This window comes from Emiliania huxleyi (assembly GCF_000372725.1).
Source record: "Emiliania huxleyi CCMP1516 unplaced genomic scaffold EMIHUscaffold_321, whole genome shotgun sequence".
NCBI classification, from domain to species: domain Eukaryota; phylum Haptophyta; order Isochrysidales; family Noelaerhabdaceae; genus Emiliania; species Emiliania huxleyi.
Genome location: NW_005199591.1, coordinates 46,114 through 66,388, shown reverse-complemented (window position 1 = coordinate 66,388; position 20,275 = coordinate 46,114). Strand labels below are relative to the sequence as shown.

The window sequence follows — 20,275 nt, the reverse complement described above, 5'->3', positions numbered from 1 at the left end:
ACCGCGAGCGGCGCGCGGCGGTCTCGCGCGGGCCGTGTATACGCGGCGCGCTCACCAGTGTGAAAGATCGCGCTCTAGGCTGGTTGCACCAATAGGTACTAAGAGGGTGACTGGCTAGAGACGACGACGACGAGACAGTTCAGGTGGTCCACGCCTTGGTGAGAAAGAGGTCCGCGTATGGATTTGGGAGCTCGCCAGCGCACGCGACAGTCGTGGCGGCGCCGTGCCGGCTCAGCAGACGTAACGCCCGCGCTCGCAGAGGTGCCCGTCGGCGACCCGGCTCGGCCGGCGGCGTCCTTCGCCACGCCCGCCGTGTTCCGCGGGCTGTGCTCGGCATGGCCTGCGTGCCGCTGGACGGAGCAGTCGCTCGCTCGCGCGCTGCCGACGGTTCGCGTGTCGCGCTCTCGCTCGGGCGAGTACCCGCGCGACAGCGCCTCGGGGAAGCCTTGCCCTATGGAGACGGTGCCGACGGCTCGCTTCCTGGCCGCGTTGCGGGAGGGGCCTCCGACGGTGTACGTGCACGGCGAGGTGCTGCCCGACGCGCTCCTCGCCGACTGCCCGCCGCCGCACCCGCTGCTCAGAGGAGAGAGGGTGGCGCGGCGCTCGCTCTGGCTTTCCGGCGACGGTGCGCGCTCCCCGCTGCACTACGATCTCCCGATGGTGCTCCTCTGCCAGCTCCATGGCCGCAAGCGGGTGACGCTCTACTCTCCGCGCTACCACGACCTGATGCGGCCTCAGTGCAGCACTTGGCCCGCGCTGACGGCGCAGGAGCGCATCGCGGGTACGTCGCTCGGGGCTGCGGAGCTGCGGGGTTGCGAGGGTCTCATCGTAGAGCTGCGGCCAGGCGACGCTCTGCTGATGCCGAGCGGCTGGTGGCACGAGGTTGAGAGCGTCGGCGACGCGCGCGACCGCCTCTGTGCGTCCGTCGGCCTCAACTGGCCCTCGATCGCGGACGCGCTCCCCGCATTCGCGTCGCACCGCGATGCAGTGAGGGCGTACCCCGTCCTCACGCAGGGGCGGGTGGTGGCGATGATGCACGGCGAGGCGAAGGCGAGGGCCGCCCTGCCGCGAGCACAGTACGACCTGCCCGTGTTTGCGGAGTGAGACGCATATTGAAATAAATAAATATAAAATAAACAAAACGGTCAAACTCTGAAAAAGGAAAAGAAAAATGAAGAGAAAGAATTTAAACAACACAACTCTCTCTCTCACATAAAGGGTGTGGAGCCTGTCTGCTATTGCCGCAGCCACTTCACAGCGCTCCTGTGGGAAGAGGCCCAGGGAGGAGCAGCATGAGCTCCGCGAGACCGAGGCCCCCTCGTGGACCGTGAGTTGAGGAAATCGAGGGACGCGATCCACCTCGCCACAGACGGTCCCGCGCCTCGCCGCTAAGACGGCGGCACGGCCGCAGCTCGTGTGCGTGTCGCCGTCTTTGTCCGGAGTGAATACTCCAACGCGCTCGTCGGTGGCGGCGGCTTCCCTCAACCGCTGCGCCGCGCTCGGCGAACCTCGACAGCGCCTTCGGTGGCATGCATCTCTTTGCGCCTGAAGCCTGGAGAGCAGCTCCTCTGCTGCTCACACACTCTGGCCTCTGCACAGTTGGCACAGCCTACTGTGCGGCTGCCACAGCTGTGACAGTCAGCGATGGGCTCGCCCTCACTGGCCGACTCAGTCACTTGTGCTGCGGCAGGCGAGCGAGCGCCAGATGCGCCTCACCCGGCCGAGCTACGAGCAGGTCACAACGGACTACGCTCCGGGCTACACAAAACTCTCCGTCAGTCACAACTCGCGGTTCAACGCCGACTCTGCAGACGCAGCCGCCGCGACGATGGCGCCGCGCGTCGGCAGCTCCGTGTCCAGGAGCCGCATCACTGTGCCACCCGCGCCCGTGGTCTCGTGGTACGGCAGCCTTGCGATCGCCTCGAGCGTCTCGAAGCCGGCGGCGTCGCGCAGCTCGCCCCAGATCGTGAAGCTGTGGCCCCACTCGGCATGGGCGTCAAGCGCGATGAAGAAGTCGTCGCCGTCCTGGATTCGCGCGACGTAGCCCTTGCGCACGGCGGCTTGGCCCTCGGTCGGTGTGCCGCGGAGGCCGGGCAGCCTTCCCTGAATAAGCGAGTACGGACCGCAAAGGATCTCGCCGCATTGGCCGGGCGGCGCCGTTGGCACCGCCTCGTTGCGATAAAATGTTGCGGCGGTGCCCTCGTCGCCACGCTTGCCGACCGCAGCGATCACTGCAGCCACGGTGATCGGCGATAGGTCGGGGCGCAGATCAATTCGTATGGGCGCGAGGTTGGCGCCACTCGCGAGGCGCAGCTCCAATACTTGGCCACCGGCGGGAGGTCCAGCGAGCGCCATCTCGTCGATTGCAGCGCGCGGGTCCTTGAAGCCGTGCTTGGTGCACGCGGACTCACACGACTCCCACATGAAGGCAGCGTTCCTGTCGCATTCGCCGGAAGCGGCCCAGTCGTCGCAGCTCGCCGGAGTGGGCGCGGCGCTGCTAACAGCCAGCATCAACGCGATGATCCGCCGCACGCCGGCCATCTGTCGGGCACGAGAAAAAGAACGCTCGGGCCTCGGCGAAGAAGTCTCCTTGGCGCTTGGCTGCGTGACTAGTTTTCATAGTGAAAACCGGCGATTTCGAAGCGCCCACGTGGCGGTTCGCGAGAAGGAGGGAGAGCGTTTCAGGGGGCTCACGGCAAGGACACCGACCGAGGGGGGGGTCGGTCGTCACACCTCCCGCCGCCGAGAGAGCGACCGACCGGAGGGGGGGTCCGGTCCACCTCGGGGGCAGACCACCGACCGGCGGGGGGGTCCCCACGAAGTAGGGGGGGTGGGTACAAAGTGACGCTCGTATGAGTGAGGACAGGAGAGAGAGAGCGTTTTGTGGTGTTGGTGTACGCAATAACGGGACAGGGTGGTTGTTCTCTCTATCTCCTCTTCTAGCTCTTAGCATGAGCTGCGCCCGGTGTCCGACCCCTTTTGCGCAGCAACACCTTAAAGTTTTAGGCCCTCCAAATTCGGGTCGGAGCGTAGCGGAGTGGGCCCCGAGTTTGAAAAGGGCGACGGACGCTTGCGTCCTAGCCTCCAACAACGCCTCCCCGGCGCAGAGGGGCCCCCGGAGGGATGCACAACCGCTCCACGCCACGCCGCTTGCGGCGGTCCTCTTCCCAGCTCCGCTGGACCGTGCGTTATCTTTTCTGCCCCCCCCACCGCTTAGTTTGTGTGCATGGCGCACGACGCGTTTTCCAGCCACTGCTCTCGGCGGACGTGGCCAGCCGCTGGGTCGCTCCTCGCGTACTGCGCTGGCACTGCCAGCGCGGGCGAGAGCAGCAGTGCGGGCGAGAGCAGCAGTGGCAGTGGCGAGAGTGGTGTTGGGAGTGGTGGTGGGAGTGGCCTGCCTGCAGGAGCACGCGTCCTTGAGCTCGGCTCGGGGACAGGCTGGTTCGGCTGCACCCTCGCGGCTGTGCGGCCCGATCTTAACCTCTGCCTGACCGAGATGGCAGAGGCGGGCGCCTTTGAGGCGCTGTGCCGCAGCGTGCGGGAATTCAAGCCGCCGCCTGCGGCCGTGAGATGTGCGGAGTGCACGTGGCCAGACGTCGGCACGCTCGGAGATTTCGACCTGATCGTCGGCCACGCTATCTCCGCACCGAAGAAACCGCATGTGGATGGCGCGTCCCAACCTCTCGTGACGCAGTGTGTCCAGGCTCGGATCTCGTCTACTCAGCCGCAGGGGCGCGCGCCTTCGCATCCATCGTCGGCAAGCTGCTGCGGGCGGGCAAGGCGGCGGAGTGCCTCTACGCGCACACTGCAGAGCGGTGGGGCTCGAGCGGGTTCGACGCGGCGAGCCTCCCCGTCGCGCCGAGGGCTGTGAGCTGCGTCTCTTCACAGTGCCTGGCAGCGTGAACAGGACCTCCTCGAAAGCCTTCGCGGCGAGGGATTGGTGCCGTCACTGGCGAGGGGCGTGGAGGTGCGCCAGCGGAAGCGCTACCGGCCCTCTGCAGCCGGGCGGGACCACCCGATGTCATCCGAGTAACCCAGATTCTGGACCGTTGCAGCATCGGGCGCCTCCTCTAAGCGCGACGCGCCCACGACGCGTGCACAGGTCGGCGACGACGCGCCCGTCGCCCAGCGCAGCTTTGTCTTTCGCGTGCGCGCCTGCCCCGGCGCTGTCGCCGCGGGAATGTCGCACGGCGAGGCGGCGGTGGCGGAGACGGTGGCGGCGGAGGCGGCGGAGGCGGAGGCGGCGGTGGCGGAGACGGTGGCGGCGGAGGCGGCGGCGGCGCGTGTCTTGACACGAGCTCGGCGGCATCGCGCGCTGGTACGGAGCCGGCTTTCGGAGGAGGTGGGGGGGCGGGAGGGGGGGGGGGGGTCGCGACGGGCGTGAGGGACTGGCGGTGATGAATGGCGCCTCACGGATTCGTGGCGTGAACAGGAGCGCGAGGAGGAGGAGTTCGGTCAGGCGCTATCCGAGTTGCTGGAGACGAGCCTGGAGAGAGGCCAGAGCTGGAGGCCTGCACAAGCAGCACCTTAGACCCCGAGGCATGGCGACGACCGACCAGCGAGAGAGAGTGGTTTTGTTGTTTCTGTCGTCGACGAGCCTCCGGAGCGAACAAGCAAGCCGGTGTCGTCTAGCGAATGTGGCTCTTGCGAACATACGAATGTACACCAGTGCTTTTTCTTCCTATAGCGCGGCCACGCACCAAACAACTCTAACACTCACACGTAATTTGGGGCCTGGAGCCCCTGGACCACACCCACAAAGATGAAAGAACCCTGCACAAAGATCGCAAGGGCGGGGACCTGTTCCTTTTTACCCATCTCACAGTAGAGGTGTCCCGTTTTTATTTATTTATTTCACAATGATGTTTATGGTGGTTTAGCCCTGTTCACGCGCGCGCGAGACGTGCAGACAGGGTTGACAGGTGAGAGCGAATGGCGCGGTGTTTTTCGTTGCAGCCGTTCGAGGCTCTTTTTTTCTTTTGGCATGGGTTCGAATTTATCTACAAGAAAGAAAGAACCCGGGGCGTGTGTTTTCATTCAAACTCGCGTGAAAGTGCGCGGCGGGTTTGTTTGTGGTGGTCGTACGTACTTATAGCTTACTGGGAGAAAAGAGAGAGGGGGCGTTGTGTTCTCTAGGCCCCTAAGGGCCCTACGCGCGGCGTGAGAGCTCCTTTGGTTGTACGAGTAGATAGATGTCCGCCTGGGGCGGCACTCCGCTCGCGACGTGTGGGGAGGAGCTGCGCCCGCTGAAGAGTCAGCTGCTGCGCGATTTGCAGCACTGGCCGCATGCGTCCATTCGAGAGCAGGTGCCTAGCGGGGATGCACGTGAATTGTACGGATAGGCCAAATCGCATAGATTGCCACGGCCTTGCTCCAACCCGTGCCCATAGGATCTGGACACGCTTCGCGAGCGCAAGGTTGATCCCGGCGTGAGGGTTGCTCTCATCATTGCCAACGGCAGCGTCTACCTCCCATCGCAGACGTTGTCGGCCAGTGGAGTGCCGGTCACATGGCCCCGTGGACGCCACCCCCTGCTCGCGCAAGTTGTCGCCGATTTGCGAGAGTTAGCTCCATCGCTGCCCAATGTCGAAATGGTGCTGAATACAGACGACTATCCGTTTGTGCCCCGTCAGCCTCTCTCTCCGGACAGGCCAGTCGTGCCCCCACTCTTCTCACACTACCAAACGAGCCGGCATGATGACATCTTGTGTCCCAGTGGCTCGTTCAGATTGAGCGACTATGACCGAAAGATGCTGCGAGGCTCCGAGCACTGGGAGGCTCAGTTTCCGTGGAGGAAGAAGATGAACCGCTCGTTCTGGCAGGGAATGCCGTATTGCGGCCTCAGCCGCTTCGGCCACTGCTCGCGCTTCTTGCTGTCCCATCTATCGGCGCAAAACGTCGTCTGTAGATGAACGCCAGAACGCATATGCTACCAGGTCACAGTATGGGTTCGGGACCTGTTCACACCAGTGTGATGGTAGGGGACACATATGTGCGACAGGGTACGCGCAGCATAGTGCCTCTCTATAAGAAGAGGCGCTGGCGGCTCTAGGCGTCTCCGCTCCTGGATGTCGGCCTCGTCGCTTACGAGAGCGAGAACGATCCCTACGTCCGGAGCCGCGGCCGGTCCGACTTCCTACCCAGCGCAACTCCGCTCGAGACGCGCAGCTTTGCAGACATGCGGCGACATGCGGCCTACCGCTTCCTGCTACAGCTCGACGGCCACAGCTGCTCGTACCGATTGCAGTCGCTTCTCGCGACAGGGTCGCTCGTTCTCAAGCAAGACTCCTACTACCACGAGTGCGGCCGAAGAAGGCACCGCCGTAGCCGTGAGCCGACAGCGCCTCGACGCCTTGGGACACACCCCGAGTAGGTACTACTACTCTGCGCTTCAGCCTGGCGTGCATTACATCCCCTTTTGGAACTCGTCGCCGCTGGACATTCTGCCGGCACGTCGACTTTGACCTCCGCCGGGCACAAGTATAAGACAGCGTGAGCGGGGCCGCCCCTCGCAGGTGCTAGCAGATGCAGCGGGCGTGCCTCAGCTGGAGACGATGAGAAAGGTTGCAGCGGAGAGCCGGCGGCTAGCGCACCGCCTTCTCAACGCGCGCCGCACCCCTGGACGCTGGGTCGCCACTCCCCTTCGCAGCCTGAGGTAGCCTACCTTCGTCCAGGCACACGCGAGGCATTGCTACTGGCGCGCCCTGCTCCGGGCTTACGCGAAGCGGCTGAGGTATGTCCCACAGCCGCATGAGAGGTGGCCCGCCGCGGTGCCGCTGCCTCCGCTGCCTCGACGCGAGCGCGCCATCGACTGGAGCCGCGTGAGCCACGAGTGGCGCCGGCGTGACGACGCGTCACTCGAGCGCTTTGATGAGGAGCTCGAGCGCGAGCTGGCGGCACTGCTCGCTGATGGGAGGCGCCTGGAGTCGGAAGCGGAGAGGCGGTCGCCGCAGGCGCCTCCAATTAAGCACCACCCGGGCGTGAAGTGGTTTTCTTAGTGCTAGTCCCCCCCCTAGTGCTAGTCCCCCCCCATCGTGAGGACAACCCCGGCAAGTCGCCGACCACACCCACAAAGAACCCTGGCTGCACAAAGACCGGGCACGGGCGGGGACCTGTGTTCCTTTTTGTTTATTTAATTGAGGACAGAGCGACGCCCTTTATTTCCGCGCGCAACACCAACGATCGCAGGTGAACACACTCTCCCGACCCCCCCCCCCCAAACCGCGGCGACCAACGCGACCTTTGAACTAACATGTGAGTTCCGTCTGCCTCGCAACCGATCAGACCTGCCGCTGCACCGACGACGCCTCGCCTCCAGAGACGTCTCGCGCCTCCGCAGAGCTGCGGCTGCTCATCTTGGCGAACACCCGGCTGAGGCCGCCTAAGCTGCGCTTCGCGAGGCTGCCGCGCTCGGCGATGCTGCCCGAAAGGAGGTCCGCCCGCGTCCGAGCGGGGGTCGCGCCGAGGCTCTTTGCCAGAAGCACGAGCGACACCTGCGGACAGGGACGCCCCTCGTCACGAAGCTCGGCGCACAAATGGGTGAGACAGAACGCGCGCCTTGCGGTGGCGCCCCGGGAAGCAGGATGTTGCGAGGTCCTTGTAGAGTTGAGCTCCTGCGGCGTCGGAGGGTTTGGGGGGCGGGAGCTGAGATTGGGCAGTGGAGAGCATGCGCTCTCTACTCCGCGAGCCCGCTCCTGCGGTGTGACTTCAAAAATTCTACTTGACGCTACCGCGCCCACTGCTCATTGGAAATGGGCACGGGACGCACTCACCATTGGGTTGTCGTGCGTATGTGCCCACCTCGCATTTGGAGCAGCTTGTTTGTCCTGGGTGGGGACTCGCGGTGCCGGAGGGGCAGAGACGGCATGATTTGATTGAGGTGGAACGGGTTTCAGGGTTGTACCTGCCGGCGGGGCACGCATGCCGGACCATGCTTCCATCCTCCACCTCGCAGTAGCCGCCCGGCTCGCACTCCTCACAGGCCGAGCTTCCAGAGCTCGCCGAGTAGGTTCCGTCAGGGCAGACGGTGCAGTTTGGCTGCCCGCTCTCCGACTGATACTGTCCACGCGGGCACTTGAAGCAATCCTCGGGCCTGGACGCTCCCAACAGCGGCATGTAAGTTCCATTGCCGCAAGGAGTCGGGATCACGGTCCTCTCCCCGCAGTAATGGCCGAACGGGCAGATGCCGCTGCAGGTGCCCGTCTCCAGGTTGCTGGCGTCGCCGTAGTGCCGCTCAGGACAGGCGTTGCAGCCGAGCACGTCGCCCTTGAACGCACCACGAGTGGGCATCCATTCGCCGAGCGGGCAGGGGAACCAGCTTAGTTGGGAGACGGCCGTGACGGTGATGGTGATTCCGTCGCCGGCGACGTTGGACACGAACTCGGAGTCACGAACTGCACCCGGCGTGGAAAAGAGGGAAGAAGAGCCGCTGTAGTAGAAGGCCGAGGCCGACGCGGCCCTGTTGCCGCTCATATTCGACTGCACGAGGGTTGCAATGCTCGCGCTGCTATCGAATCTGGCTCCTCCGCCCGTGTTCGCGGCCGTGACCCTTGATGGCGGTCGCGCTCAACTGCATCGGCCATCGCCCATCGCCCATCGGGGCGCCAGCGATCTTCTGCGAGTTGCGAGAAAAGATCCAGCATCCCGCTCAGAGCTCAGTCTGGTCACAGCTCAAAGTCAGGATGCCAGCGTAGAGGGCAGCGAGTGCCTCGGCCCTCGCAGCCACATCTCGCGCACGCTCCCCCCCCCCCCCCCCCTACGCCTCGCTCGGCGCCACGAGAGCAGCCGGTCGACGTGGGCACGAACCGGAAGGGGCGCCGCGGCATTAGAGAGCACTCCACCGCCACACCGTTTTTATGCGGGTATCTGCTGGTGCCTGCACCCTAGATCCGCCCGCGGGGGGCCAGGAGCCGGAACCCAGGCCGCGCAGCCACCGCGCCCAGCCACTGGTGCCAGCGCCATGCACACTGCTCAGATCGTCTCGAACAACGTAGTCGCCGACGTCATGAAAGAGCTCAAGGACGAGATTGCGAGCTCCGGCCTGGACCAGTCTGTCCTCAGCGAGCTGCGCAAGGTGGCGCGTCGTAATGCGTCCCGCGACCAACTCACCAGCCAAACGCACCTGCCCGCGTTGCCTGCAGGGATGGGAGGAGCACTTGAACCGACAAGGGCGCCTGCGCGACATGGCAGTCGACGTCGGCGACAGGCAGCAGCTGGTTCCGTCGCAGTACGTCGCAGACCGGCAGACGGTGGCGCAACTCAGAACAGACCCAAGAGCCATCCAGCGTGCCGCCACTGCGGCCGAGCGCATCTCCGACATACCGCCCATCGCAAACACCGACATCTACAAAGGAGGAGGCTTGAGGTAGCGCCACGCGCCGCCGACCCGTACCTGAAAACCCCTGAGCCCCGTGTGCGTCTCCTCCCCGTGCCGGCGTGTGTGATGCAGCGTTTACTGTGTAGTAGCCTTCCCTGACTGTACTATGTGGACAAAACGTCGCTCACCATTTTATCGGAACAGTTCTAGATTTTACTCTTCCGCTTGCGCGCCGCGCGCGGAGGCACTTCTGCGGGATCCGGGGTCTCGCTTCCGGACGGATATCGGACATCGGTCTCCATATATGTGCCGCACCTACCGGCGGGCGCGCTGCTTGGCTACGGCTGGCTAGACTCTCGACCCTCTTTGTCTCCTTGGCGGGGGAGCGGCAAACGGGCAGCCGAGAGCGGGGATGGTCCTTCCGGCTGGCTCCTCGACACATCACTGGGCAGCCTTTAGCTGCGCCACCTCCGCCTCCAGCTCCGCCACACGCTGCGCGAGCCCTCCGACGGAACGCTCGACGTACTTTGCAGTCACGTCCACCTCGAGGTTGACCGCGTCGCCGACGGCCTTGCGGGGGAGCGTGATGTGCGCCTGCGGCGGTGCGGACAAGCGGCCGGGCCGGGTTGGTTGGGCCGCTTCGCCGCTCTGCCGGGTTGGTTGGGCCGCCTCGCCGCTCTGCGATGGGCGGCGCGGCGCGCCTGCGTGAACGAGACGAGCATGAAATCGAACCAGCCCTCCGCCTGGTTGACCTGCGGGACACGCCGTGGACACGTCAGGGACGCGTCCTCGAGAGGAGGTCGAGCCGGTAGCTGCGTCCCGCTCGCCTCGCACACCGTCAGCGAGGTGCCGTCCACGCAGATGAAGCCCTGCGGCGCGGCGAGGACAGCTCTAGAGGAGAGGACAGCTAGAGGAGAGGTGCGGTGAGGCGAGGCAGGCACCGAACCCCCGTTCACATCTCAGAAGGGGGGGGGCGGGGGGGCGCGTCTGTGGTGTCGCGTCTGTGGCCCCCTCTGGTGGTGTGTGGTCGTGTCTCCCGTGCACGCGCCTTTGGCACGATGTATGGCAGCAGCGACTTTGGCGGCCGGACGCGCACCTGCGGCACGAGTACGCGGGGCGGTTCGGCATCCTGGCGGGAGCCGTCGTCGCTCTCGCAGGGGCGGTGCCGATCTGGTACCGCGCTCTCGCCCGCACCGAGGCGTGGGGGTGCTGCAGCGCACGTCTTGCAGACTGCAGCGCGAGCAGGCTCGTGGCGTGGAGATGGCGTCGTGCGGTGTGTTCGGCGCACGGGCTGCGAGTACAGCGAGCACAGCCGAACACAGCCGAGTGCGTCTCCTCTCGAGTGCTACTCTTGATCGCAGGGGTCCTGTGCTCTGCATCGGGGATCGCGCTCTGCATCGCGCACCGTCAGCGCCTCGCCGTCTGGGACCATCGCCTCGATGGTGCCGACGTCGTCCACGTGCCCCTGCACCAGGTGCCCCGAGTTGCGCCCGTCCGCCGCCAGCGCCCTCTCGAGGTTCAGCGCAGCGCCCGGCGCCGCCGCCTGCAGCGCAGGCAGAGACAGGCTCCGGTTCGAACCCTCTCTTGGCAAAGAGAGACAGGCTCCGGTTCTGCGAGTCTGGCCGGCGAGCGCAGAAGACACGGGGGCGTCTCGCCTGCAGGTTTGTCCGGCGGAGCGTCTCGGGTGCCAGGCCAACGCAGAACGAGTCCGCGTCAAACTTGGTGACGGTGAGGCAGACGCCGTTGACCGCGATGCTGCAGCCGAGGTAGGCACCCTCGAGCACCGTCGACGCCCCCACCTCGAGCTCGACGCCCTCGCCGACGCCTCCGTCCCAGAGCGGAAGGTCGTCGCGCTGCTCGAGCCGCCTGACCTCGCCAATCTCTTCGACAATGCCAGAGAAGACGCAGACGGGCGCCGCGCCGGCTCGCCGCGAGGCTGGCAGGCCCGCAGCCGCGCCGGCGCTCGGCGCCCACTGGCGAGGCAGCACGAGTGTCAAGTGGGCGATGGTGGCGACCGCGAGTGGCATTGGGCTGGTGGTGTGCGCTCGGCCTCTAGGCCCGGTGTGCTCTCGCGCTGTGTGTGCCGAGGGCGAGGCGGCCGCCGCGCCCACCACGATAGATTTTTTTTTGAGACCGCCTTCGCCAGCGTCCACCCATACCGCGTTGGTGTCCAGTCCGAGCCTGGCTGTTCTTCACCTTTCTACCTACCTACCTTCGGTGTTAAGAAAACAGCTGCCCTAGGGCCGGGAGAAAGGGGAGTGACAGTTTGGGTGCGGTTTTATGACTGCACTCCAAGTGCTCCAAGTTGGGGCGGAAAGTCGAGCGAGCGAGTATTTCGCACTCCATGTGCGAGACCGCAGAGAGAAATGAAAGCCGTCCGTCCGGCTCACAAGTCCGGCTCGCGCGCCCCGAGCTCACCGTCTACCGCACTGATCACTCTCGCCCCCTCGCTCCCAACCCACCCACCTTGCCACGGGCCGCGCCGCGCAATCTCGGTCGATCTCGCGCAATCTCGGGCGATCTCGGGGCCGCGCCGCGCTATCTCGGGCGATCTCGGAGCGTCGCTTGCGCGGCGGCACACCTGCTCAAAAAAGGAAGGGCCCGGTTGGAGCCACGGGGCTCACGCACTCGCTCAGGGCGCCGCCTCACTCTGCGCCACTTTTGAGGCGTTGGCGAAGGCCGGTGAGGCGGCGCCCCGCGCGGCGCGTTCCTCGCCCTCCACGCCGACCCCTGCGCACACCGCTCATCTCTCGGCCCTCCTGGGGTTACTCTCGCGCTCGTGCAGGGGAACCCGGCGGGACTCCCTTCCCCCCACCTCCGACGGGTTGGGTCGGTTCTGCGCCCCTTGGCGCCTGTGCATATCGCGTGCCCGCCCGCCAAGGCTGGTGCCAAGGCCAAATCAACTGCCAAGGCTGGTGCCAGGGCCAAATCTACTGCCTGACTGGTGCCAAGGCTCAAAGGCTCTCCTCTCTCCCTCTTTTCCCTCTCCACTTCTCTCCACTCTCTCCCTCTCTCTCCCCTGACTGAGACTCTCTCTGCTCGCTCCGCCCTCTCTCTCCCTCCCTCCCTCCCTCCCGCTCGCGCCCCCCCCCCTCTTCTCTCCTCTCTCCCCCCTCCCCTCTCCTCTCTCCTCCTCTCTCCTCTCCTCTGCTCTCCTCTTCTCATCCCCTCCCCTCTCCTCCTCTCCTCTCTCCCCCCCTCTCTCCCCCAGCAGCTTCCTCGAGGCCGAACAGGTAGACCCTCCCTGATCGCTAAGCTACCACAGGGGGCGGCCAGGTAGTAGACGTCGTCCGCCGCCGCCTCCGCCGCCCGCGTGCCTCCGCCCCGCTCAGCATTACATGTACATCAGGAGGTGCCAACACCAGCAGCATCTCAAGGAAGCAAGCGCCGCGCCTTTTGCCGCCGCGCGCCGCCGCCGCGCCGACTGGCTCCCGGTTCGAATCGTCCTTCGCGGAGCGAACGCGGCGACACGGGCGCACGTCGCGCGCGTGCGCGCCCGCGACAAGACGACGGACGAGACGAGAACGAGAGATAAGGAGAAGTAGACGTTGATGTTTTTGCTGCCGCGGCCGCGCCGCGAGCTCGCGTTGCTTTGGCGCCGTCGAAGCGATGCGTCCCGCTGCGTGAGATGGCGCCGCCGCGGAGTCGGCGCCGCGATCAACCGCGCGCCAGCGGCGAGCCGGGGGCGCGCAGCGCGGCGCGGCCACGCGACGTGCCGCCCATCGTAAAAGATTTTTTTGAGATGCCGGTGGATTGGGGGGGGGGGGGGGCATTGCGCTTCGGTACATCTAAAACGAGGTACATCTATAGCCAGAGCCACCGATCAACAGCCACTGACCGTCTACATACTATAACTGTCTCTAACGCGCCCAAGACACAGAAGTGGGGGACCGAATCCGTTCGCAGCGCGGCGCGCTGGCCGGGAGGCCACCGCGCCCTGGCTTCGAGGCGTCCCAAAGTTGCTGGTTGGCGGCAGGCGGGCGGCGCGGCGTCGTCCCGTTTGGCGAGGCAGAAGCCAGCCGGGGGGCTCCACGCTCTGGCTGGCGCGTGCCAGGCTGCAAAAGCAACGGAGGTGGGTCAGCCCACCGGGAAGCGCACCGCACTTCGGGGAGGCGAGGCGGCACGCGGGCGGCAGGCAGGGCGCGAGCGCTCTGCTCACCTCCTCCCCTCGCGTAGAAGGGCGCAGAGGGGGGAGACGCTGCACGCCCGCAAGGCGCGGCACCCGCCGACTGGCTTCTGACCGAAGGAGGCCTCCGTGAAGCCTGTGGCGGGTAGCGCGCGCCCTGATGCCACCGCGCGCGGGGCTGGGTTTGGGGGGGAGCCGGAAGAAAGGGCCCGGATCGAGGGCCCCGGAACGAAGGCCCGGAAGAGGGGGGGGGGGAAGAGAGGGCCGTGTGGCGTCTCTGCGCGCTCCCTTTTCAGAAGGCCGCTTCGGGCTCCGCCTCGTCGGCCGCCCGCGGGGGGGCGGCGAGGTCTTCGCCTAGCATCGTTCCCCACGGGTCGAGCCACCCCAAATTGTCGCAGTCGGCCGGCTCCCCTCCGTCCCAGGGGAGATTGCTGCCGTACGGGATGAGGTTGAAGGGGGAGGCGAGGGAAGGGGTGGCGGCGTGGCGCAAACTGCGGGCGCGCCGGCTGTAGGCCGCACTCGTCGGCCGCCAGCACTTGCGCCGCCGCCTACGCCCCTTGAACCCGACCCCCCAAGGCCCCCGCGTCTGCGCGCTAGAGTTGCGGCCGGGAATGGCGGCGAGGGCGGCCGGCGGAATGGCGGCGAGCGGCAGTGCGGGTCGGGGGCGCGGAGGCGGCTGATATCCTGAGCGATACCAGGTCCGGTGCGTGCCCTTTACCATAGGAATGGTGAGCGAGTCTGTGACCGGACCTCTGGATGTCCGGCGGCTTTGTGAGGGTCGCAAAAAAAAACGCGGTTGTGATCGAGCTGGCAAGACCCAAAAAAAGAAAGGAAAAAACAAAGGGGAAATCCCGATCGCAGCACTTCATGTTGGATAGTCGAGATATTGAGAGTGTGATCTGTGATCTGTAAGGGTCCGCCCGCAGGCGCATTTTGTATACCGAGGCGGTGCCCGGTGCCGAACCTGTCGGACCTTAAGACAGCATTGTAAATCCCTGGGCGAGGGTGGTGGCGTCCCCGTCGGGTCAGGGCTGAAGGCGGGGGAGACCAACCCGATCTCTCCGGCGTCCCGGGAGCGTGATTGACACCTCCCCCTGCGCCAACAGCCCCGTGGAGGGAGACCGCTCGTCTAGCCAATCAGCCTTAAGCGAGCGGTCTGGCCGTTGGAATGGCCGAGGTTGGTGGACTTGCGTCCTCGCGTCGGTCGTGGTTGTACAAGCAGCATTATGAACAAGTTACCATCTCCACGACACACTCGGGGAGGGGGGAGGTCCATGACCTAGTTGCCCGGGCGTGCAGGAGCATGCCCGGCCGTTCGGTCTCGCTCCCATCACCCGTCGACCCTATCCTTCTCAGCTGAGGCCAGAGAATTTGTTGGTTGGCTTTCGGGGTGATCCCCGCACTCGGTTGCGCTGGCGCTGTCTCTGGGCTTTCGTCAGCGGCTCTCCGTCCTCTTCCTGTTGCCTGCTCGCCCCCTGCCCCTGACTCATCGAACCGCTACGTTCGTTCTCAAATCGCCCCCGCTTATTCGGCGGCTGGGATGCCTCGTACTCTGGCTGTTCTTCGTCTACGTCCATCACTGTAAATTCGTCGTCTGTCTGGCTGCCATCGTTCGGCTGGCCCGTTTCGGGTGGTTGCTCGCTCGGTCCTGGCTCTGCTGCTCGGTCGGGTGTCTCCTCGTCGTCGCTCCTTGCGCCATCGTCGCTGTCGTCGTTGTCTTGGCCGGCGCGGGCTTGACTAGATTCGGTTCCCCTGTGCCCGAGCCGAAGTTCGAGTCGTATTCGATCCATGAACCGCTGCGCCGCGAGCTGGTTCCGCCGTCAGTCAACTGTCAAATAAGCAAGGACGGAGTCAACTGTCGGGGGAGGGGAGGGTCGAGCTGACTCGGCCTCTGCGAGTGGAGTCGGGCCGTGCGAGCCCACCGGGGGTAGACCCGTCGCGGCGGCAGCCGGACCACCGTGATCTACGACAAGGGGAGCCACGCACGGTACCGTCGGGTACTTATTTTAAGAGCAGGTAAACAGCAATAGATCCGGGTGTAGTGCCGGATCAGTTCCTGGAGCCAGGGGGACCGATTCGCGCTTGCCAAGGGACCAATTGCTAGACACCCGGGCCGGGGGGGGGAGGGGGTACAGGGGGGCCCGCACAGGTGGGCGAGCCAAACTCTGGCGGAGGCAGCCCGCTCACCCCCAGGCGCCCCTCGAACCGGAGGGTGGTCTGCCGCCGCTGCGCGGTCGGCGCGCCGAGCGCGGGAGACATATCAGCTTCGCGCCACAGATGGGGGGACCGATTCTCAGCAAGTTTGGCAGCGCGGGCAGTGTGAAGGATCGATTGCTGTACAACGAGGGACCGATTCCGTGAGGGCTGGGTATCGATTAGGCCGCTTGAGGGCCGGATCTATTGCTGTTTACCTGCTCTTAAAATAAGTACCCGACGGTAGGGTGCCCACAGGACCCAAAAAAAGAAAGGAAAAAACAAATGGGGCACTCCCGATCGCAGCACTTCATGTTGGATAGTCGAGATATTGAGAGTGTGACTAGGAGGGTGGGACGCTGGGGATTCTCAAAGGTATACCCTTGCTTGGAATGGCCGGATCCAGCCTTAACCCTTTTGCTTCATAGTGGTCATGGTGACCAAATCTCGATATATCTCCAGTCGTAGCGGTGGAACTTTTTTTTGGCTCGGTCAATTATTTAGCCATATATGAGAGGATCACGGCACAGTGTCGTTTGAGTCGACAGTAACTCTCCCACAGCCCACGTAACTCCGTCTTTTTCAGGCACCCGGAGCCCTCCGCGGCCGCTTCTACGCCGGCGAAGCACCATCAAGCTGCTGTACGGCCCCGGCATCGCCTCCCCTGGCTTAGCTCTCAGTCAAGATATTGTGCACATGGGTGGCCTCTACAATATACTCACTGACACTGAACCTCCCAGAGCTCGTCCCGGTCCGCCACGGCCATCCTCGGCCTCCGGCGGGCCCCCGGCCGCGGCGCGGTGCGGCGGCGTCACAAATCCGACCACAGAGCACCGGGACGCGGTCGGGCGATCTGAGGCCCAGGTAGGCGAATGCATTGCCCATCCAGGGCTATCACCTGGACCTATCAACAGGCGCCTGCGGCGCCGTGCTCAGGAGTTGGTTTTCACTCCCTCGAAATGTGTACGTAAAAGGGTTAAAAGTACGAGATCGCGCGCGCTTCGCGCACAGCACCGCCTGTTCTCCGCGGCTGTGTGACGACGCGTGCCGTGTGTGCCAGCAGAGTTGGGCGCGCGCGGCGCGACGGCGCCCGCGAGGGAAGGCGCGGGTGCAGCGGCCGGCGGCGGCCGTACCGCTCGCCAGCCAGCGCAGCAGCGGCCAGCGCAGCGGCCGCCGGCGCAGCAGCCAGAGCAGCCGGTGCGCGCCTTGCGAGGCGAGTCCTGCCGCCCGGCAGCCTTGAGGCGGCCGGGCGGCAGTACTCGTTCGAACTTTGCGAGCCGTGCGCGCGCCGAGGCGCCCGCGGCGCGCGCCCGCCCGGCTGCCAGTAGGAGGCGGCGCAATATGGCCTATAGTACAGCCCTTAGGAGGAGGAAGAGGCTGGCTGGCAGTGCTGTATGCCGCCGAGGGGCAGTTTTGGGGTGCTGTCACGGGCCCAGGGGGCTGCAGAACGCGTCCGCAGCCGGGACAACCCGCCCCCCCAGCCGAGGCCGGTCGAAGCCCACTTGCAAGCAGCCATGAGGAGTCCTCTTGGTGCTCCTGGCGCCCGTTGGAATGGCGAGCGCGCGCCGATGGGGGGGGGGGGTCTTGCTTGCTCCACACCGAGCGCCATCGGTCCGGACCGGTGCTTGCACCGAGGGGGTCGGCTTGCACAAGGTCTGTGCCGCGGGCGCTCGGCGCCAAGTGCAGTGTCACGCTCGTGCTCGCGCGTGACAAACCGGGGAACCCTCGTTTCCTATGTACTCGGTCCCCCAACGGAAGAGGCCTCGCTCCTATTGGAACAATCCAACATCAGATTTGCCTCGTGCGTCCCTTTTTGAGCCGGAAAGCTATTTTCTTTTGGGTCCTGTGGGCACCCTACGCACGGCCCCCCTCCGTCCGAGCTTGAGGAGGAGCCGGTGGAGGGGAGGGGCGAGCCGAGAACGATAGAGAGGCCGCGGGGGCGGGCGCGACTCGTTGACCGGGGAGAGCGGGCCCGACATCCCGGGGGTGGAAGTGGGTACGACCCGATGCCACCGAGGGAGTCGGGAGCGGGGTCGCCGGAGGCGGAGTCAACGGGATCGGGCAGAGAAGACGCAGCGGCGGCGGGGCCGCAGCCAAAGAAGGCTAGGAGGGGAGGTCGGCCCCACAGTCGTCGCGTAACCATCGGAAGGCGAACAGGAGGGAGGGCCGGGGGGAGGGAGGGCCCCCTTCGGAGTGGGGGGTAAGGAAACCGCGCGCGGAACGAGGGGTCCCAAGCGGTGATGTCAGGGAGGAGTGTGTGTGTTGTCGTGCTGGTGTCTGGTGTCTACTAGCCCCGAGTAGAGGGGGCGTTCCGCTGCTAGGGGAAACCCGGAGCGCAGAGCTAACCCTCGGGGACCGTGTTTACTTTACACCCCTTTCCCTGCGAACGCGCACCCCCCAGGGCTAGGGTTCTCTAGCCCGTAACCCGATCCCGATCATCCGGCCCGCTGGGTGCGCTTCTCAGCTCCCCGGCCCCGCGCCCCCTGAAGCTACCAACCGTAACGTAGGGAATCCTACCCGCAACCCAACCCCGCAACGTATTCCATCCAAGTGCTCCAAAACCACTAACCAGAGACGGCGTCTTGTCCTCGTGGCAGCCGCCATGCGGGCCTCCGGGCCTGCTGCGGCGGCGTGGCTGGTTGAGGCCGGGCTCGGCCCGGCCCGCGACGGCTGGCCGCCGACGAGCGCGCTCGCGCTGCTCGTCAAAATGGCAGCGGTGGCGATTGCGGCGACGGTCGTTCAGCCGTTCAGCGCTCAGGCGTCTGTCGTCTGTCGTCTGTTGACTTGTCGCATTTCGCACACGCGCGCGCCCTGAGCCCTGGCTGTCAGGCTGTCAGGTGCTGTCAGGTGATCTGTCGCGGGCTGTCGGGCACTGTCAGGCACTGTCAGGTGCCTCTGTCAGACCAGCTGTCAGGTGCTGTCAGTGCTGTCAGGTGCTGTCGGGTGCGTGTCTGACAGGCGAGGTGATCTGTAGCTGTCGGGTGCTGTCGGAGCTGTCGGGATTTGCTGTCAGACGCTGTCGGAGCTGTCAGAGCTGTCAGGCTGCTGCTGCTGTTAGACGTTGGGCTGTTGCTGTCAGGTGCTGTCAGGTGGTGCTGTCGGGGTGCTGTCAGGCTCTGACACACATCAGCCACACTTATGACACTATCAAGAGTGCGCTGACTATCAAGGGGGTGCTGACGCCGATGACGCCGGCGGCTACGCAGCTACCCCCCCTCCTACACGGCGTGATCACGCCGGCGGCGGCGGCCGCCTGGGGAGCGCAGATGGCGGCGCAGAGGCACAGGCGGCGGCGGCGGCACAGACGGCGGCGGCCACCCCCACCCAGACGCCGTAGGCATATGACTGTAGGGCCCCAGAAGGCTAGCTGGTAGCTTCATTTGTAGTAGCACAGCCGCCGGTGCTGGAGAGGGGTCCGCAGAGGTGGGGCGGGAGGGTTGAAAGAGAGACCCATGACCATCCCATGACTACATGGACATGGACCACACTCACATGTCTTTGCATGTAATTTTGTTATACCCTCATGGGGCACAAGAAAGAGGCTCTACGGGGTCTGTGTACGGTCTGTGCTGCTGTCAGGCTGTCAGCGCTGCTGTCAGGCCACTGTGTGCTGTCGGGCTGTCAGGCAGCTGTCAGGCTGTCACGTTAGGGCCTGACAGCGACGGGTCACCTCGCCTGTCAGGCTCTGCTGTCAGGCTGTCAGATACGTGCTGTCAGACTGTCAGAGAAAGCGCTGTCAGCGCTGTCAGGCTGTCGGGCACTGTCAGGCGCTGTCCGGGGTTTGCTGTCAGTCTGTCAGACCAGGGCTCAGCGCGCGCCGCGCGACCCGCGTCGCTCCGCGAGGGCATGAGCCTTCCGCGATTCGATCCCGCAGCCAAAAGCTGCTCGCTCGAACCGCGGCCGACTCTGCCATCGCGGCTGCAGCTGTTGAGCTCTCCAGAAGACCGGTGCCTCATATGCTGCCTCCCTGCGGTTGCTGCCGGCGAGCCTTGCGGTCCGCTGTACTACAAGGAAGTGTTGACTCGATGCCCCCCCGCAATCTTCTACCCCCACGACTCGGAACGCGAATGTGACAGGACCATCGGGTCCTTCGGCCACCAAAGCGAGATCACCCGAGAGCACTGAGTCTGCCTCTGGCCTCGCCTCCCTCTCCTTCAGGCATTCGTGCCATCCTATGGGTCGTCCAGAGTATCGCGACCTCTGGCTTGTCAGCCCGTCACTTGATGACACCATGAAGTACAGCGATCGCCACCTCGCTGGCCTCTCCGCAAGGCCTCCCGACCGCGTCGAACTCAACGGCGCGGGCTCTCTCGGCTACGGGACCGGCCCCAGCTTCGGCTGAGGGCTGACAAGCTGCCGACGAGCCCCCCGAGCCCAAATCACACAGTGAGCCTCGTGAGATTTCTTGTTGGTTTTCAAAAATCTCTCTCTCTCTAACCAGTCCTGGTACCTGGAGTCCAAAACCAAGTGCGTCGCCCCTTTGTCTCCTCCTACTCTTCCGACCAAGAAAACCCTGGGCTGCTTTGTAAGTTTGTATGCTCCCCCGCGCTGTGGTTGAAGTTCCGCCGCTGTTCCGCCGACTGCGGCTCTCGCGCTCCGCCGGACGCCGCAAACCTCCTCCGCCCCCCTCCTCTCCATCG

The 20,275-nt window shown here is 65.3% G+C and overlaps 8 protein-coding genes across 8 annotated transcripts; 5 read left to right on the top strand and 3 right to left on the bottom strand.

Annotated features, from left to right (window-relative positions):
* Nucleotides 1–177: 177 nt before the first annotated feature.
* EMIHUDRAFT_117085 (hypothetical protein) lies at nt 178–1,104 on the top strand (the record flags this gene model as incomplete). The annotated part of the gene is made up of 1 exon (XM_005773937.1): nt 178–1,104. One exon carries the CDS (start codon nt 178–180, stop codon nt 1,102–1,104), a length of 927 nt encoding a protein of 308 aa, XP_005773994.1.
* A 675-nt stretch (nt 1,105–1,779) lies between these two features.
* Nucleotides 1,780–2,541, bottom strand: EMIHUDRAFT_117084 (hypothetical protein; the record flags this gene model as incomplete). Its single annotated transcript, XM_005773936.1, has 1 exon — nt 1,780–2,541. One exon carries the CDS (start codon nt 2,539–2,541, stop codon nt 1,780–1,782), a length of 762 nt encoding a protein of 253 aa, XP_005773993.1.
* A 685-nt stretch (nt 2,542–3,226) lies between these two features.
* On the top strand, nt 3,227–5,912 carry EMIHUDRAFT_241006 (hypothetical protein; the record flags this gene model as incomplete). The annotated part of the gene is made up of 6 exons (XM_005773935.1): nt 3,227–3,572; nt 3,704–3,867; nt 3,908–3,967; nt 4,103–4,147; nt 5,235–5,306; nt 5,391–5,912. 6 exons carry the CDS (start codon nt 3,227–3,229, stop codon nt 5,910–5,912), a joined length of 1,209 nt encoding a protein of 402 aa, XP_005773992.1.
* A 78-nt stretch (nt 5,913–5,990) lies between these two features.
* EMIHUDRAFT_241005 (hypothetical protein) lies at nt 5,991–7,385 on the top strand (the record flags this gene model as incomplete). Its single annotated transcript, XM_005773934.1, has 6 exons — nt 5,991–6,002; nt 6,053–6,300; nt 6,374–6,453; nt 6,526–6,563; nt 6,675–6,985; nt 7,340–7,385. 6 exons carry the CDS (start codon nt 5,991–5,993, stop codon nt 7,383–7,385), a joined length of 735 nt encoding a protein of 244 aa, XP_005773991.1.
* A 1,167-nt stretch (nt 7,386–8,552) lies between these two features.
* EMIHUDRAFT_241004 (hypothetical protein) lies at nt 8,553–9,368 on the top strand (the record flags this gene model as incomplete). The annotated part of the gene is made up of 4 exons (XM_005773933.1): nt 8,553–8,675; nt 8,785–8,871; nt 8,975–9,073; nt 9,141–9,368. 4 exons carry the CDS (start codon nt 8,553–8,555, stop codon nt 9,366–9,368), a joined length of 537 nt encoding a protein of 178 aa, XP_005773990.1.
* Nucleotides 9,369–9,493: 125 nt separating this feature from the next.
* On the bottom strand, nt 9,494–11,343 carry EMIHUDRAFT_430591 (hypothetical protein; the record flags this gene model as incomplete). Its single annotated transcript, XM_005773932.1, has 6 exons — nt 9,494–9,910; nt 10,018–10,068; nt 10,144–10,185; nt 10,365–10,412; nt 10,722–10,859; nt 10,957–11,343. 6 exons carry the CDS (start codon nt 11,341–11,343, stop codon nt 9,758–9,760), a joined length of 819 nt encoding a protein of 272 aa, XP_005773989.1. The 3' UTR covers nt 9,494–9,757.
* A 1,944-nt stretch (nt 11,344–13,287) lies between these two features.
* Nucleotides 13,288–14,105, bottom strand: EMIHUDRAFT_368663 (hypothetical protein; the record flags this gene model as incomplete). Its single annotated transcript, XM_005773931.1, is given in 2 exon segments — nt 13,288–13,624; nt 13,638–14,105. A coding segment is annotated over 1 exon segment (306 nt), but the record flags the coding sequence as incomplete, so codon positions are not given.
* Nucleotides 14,106–18,237: 4,132 nt separating this feature from the next.
* EMIHUDRAFT_315817 (hypothetical protein) lies at nt 18,238–19,977 on the top strand (the record flags this gene model as incomplete). Its single annotated transcript, XM_005773930.1, has 5 exons — nt 18,238–18,421; nt 18,594–18,598; nt 19,440–19,607; nt 19,647–19,704; nt 19,739–19,977. The coding sequence occupies 5 exons, from the start codon at nt 18,238–18,240 to the stop codon at nt 19,975–19,977; spliced, it is 654 nt and encodes a 217-aa protein (XP_005773987.1).
* Between the last annotated feature and the right edge of the window lie 298 nt (nt 19,978–20,275).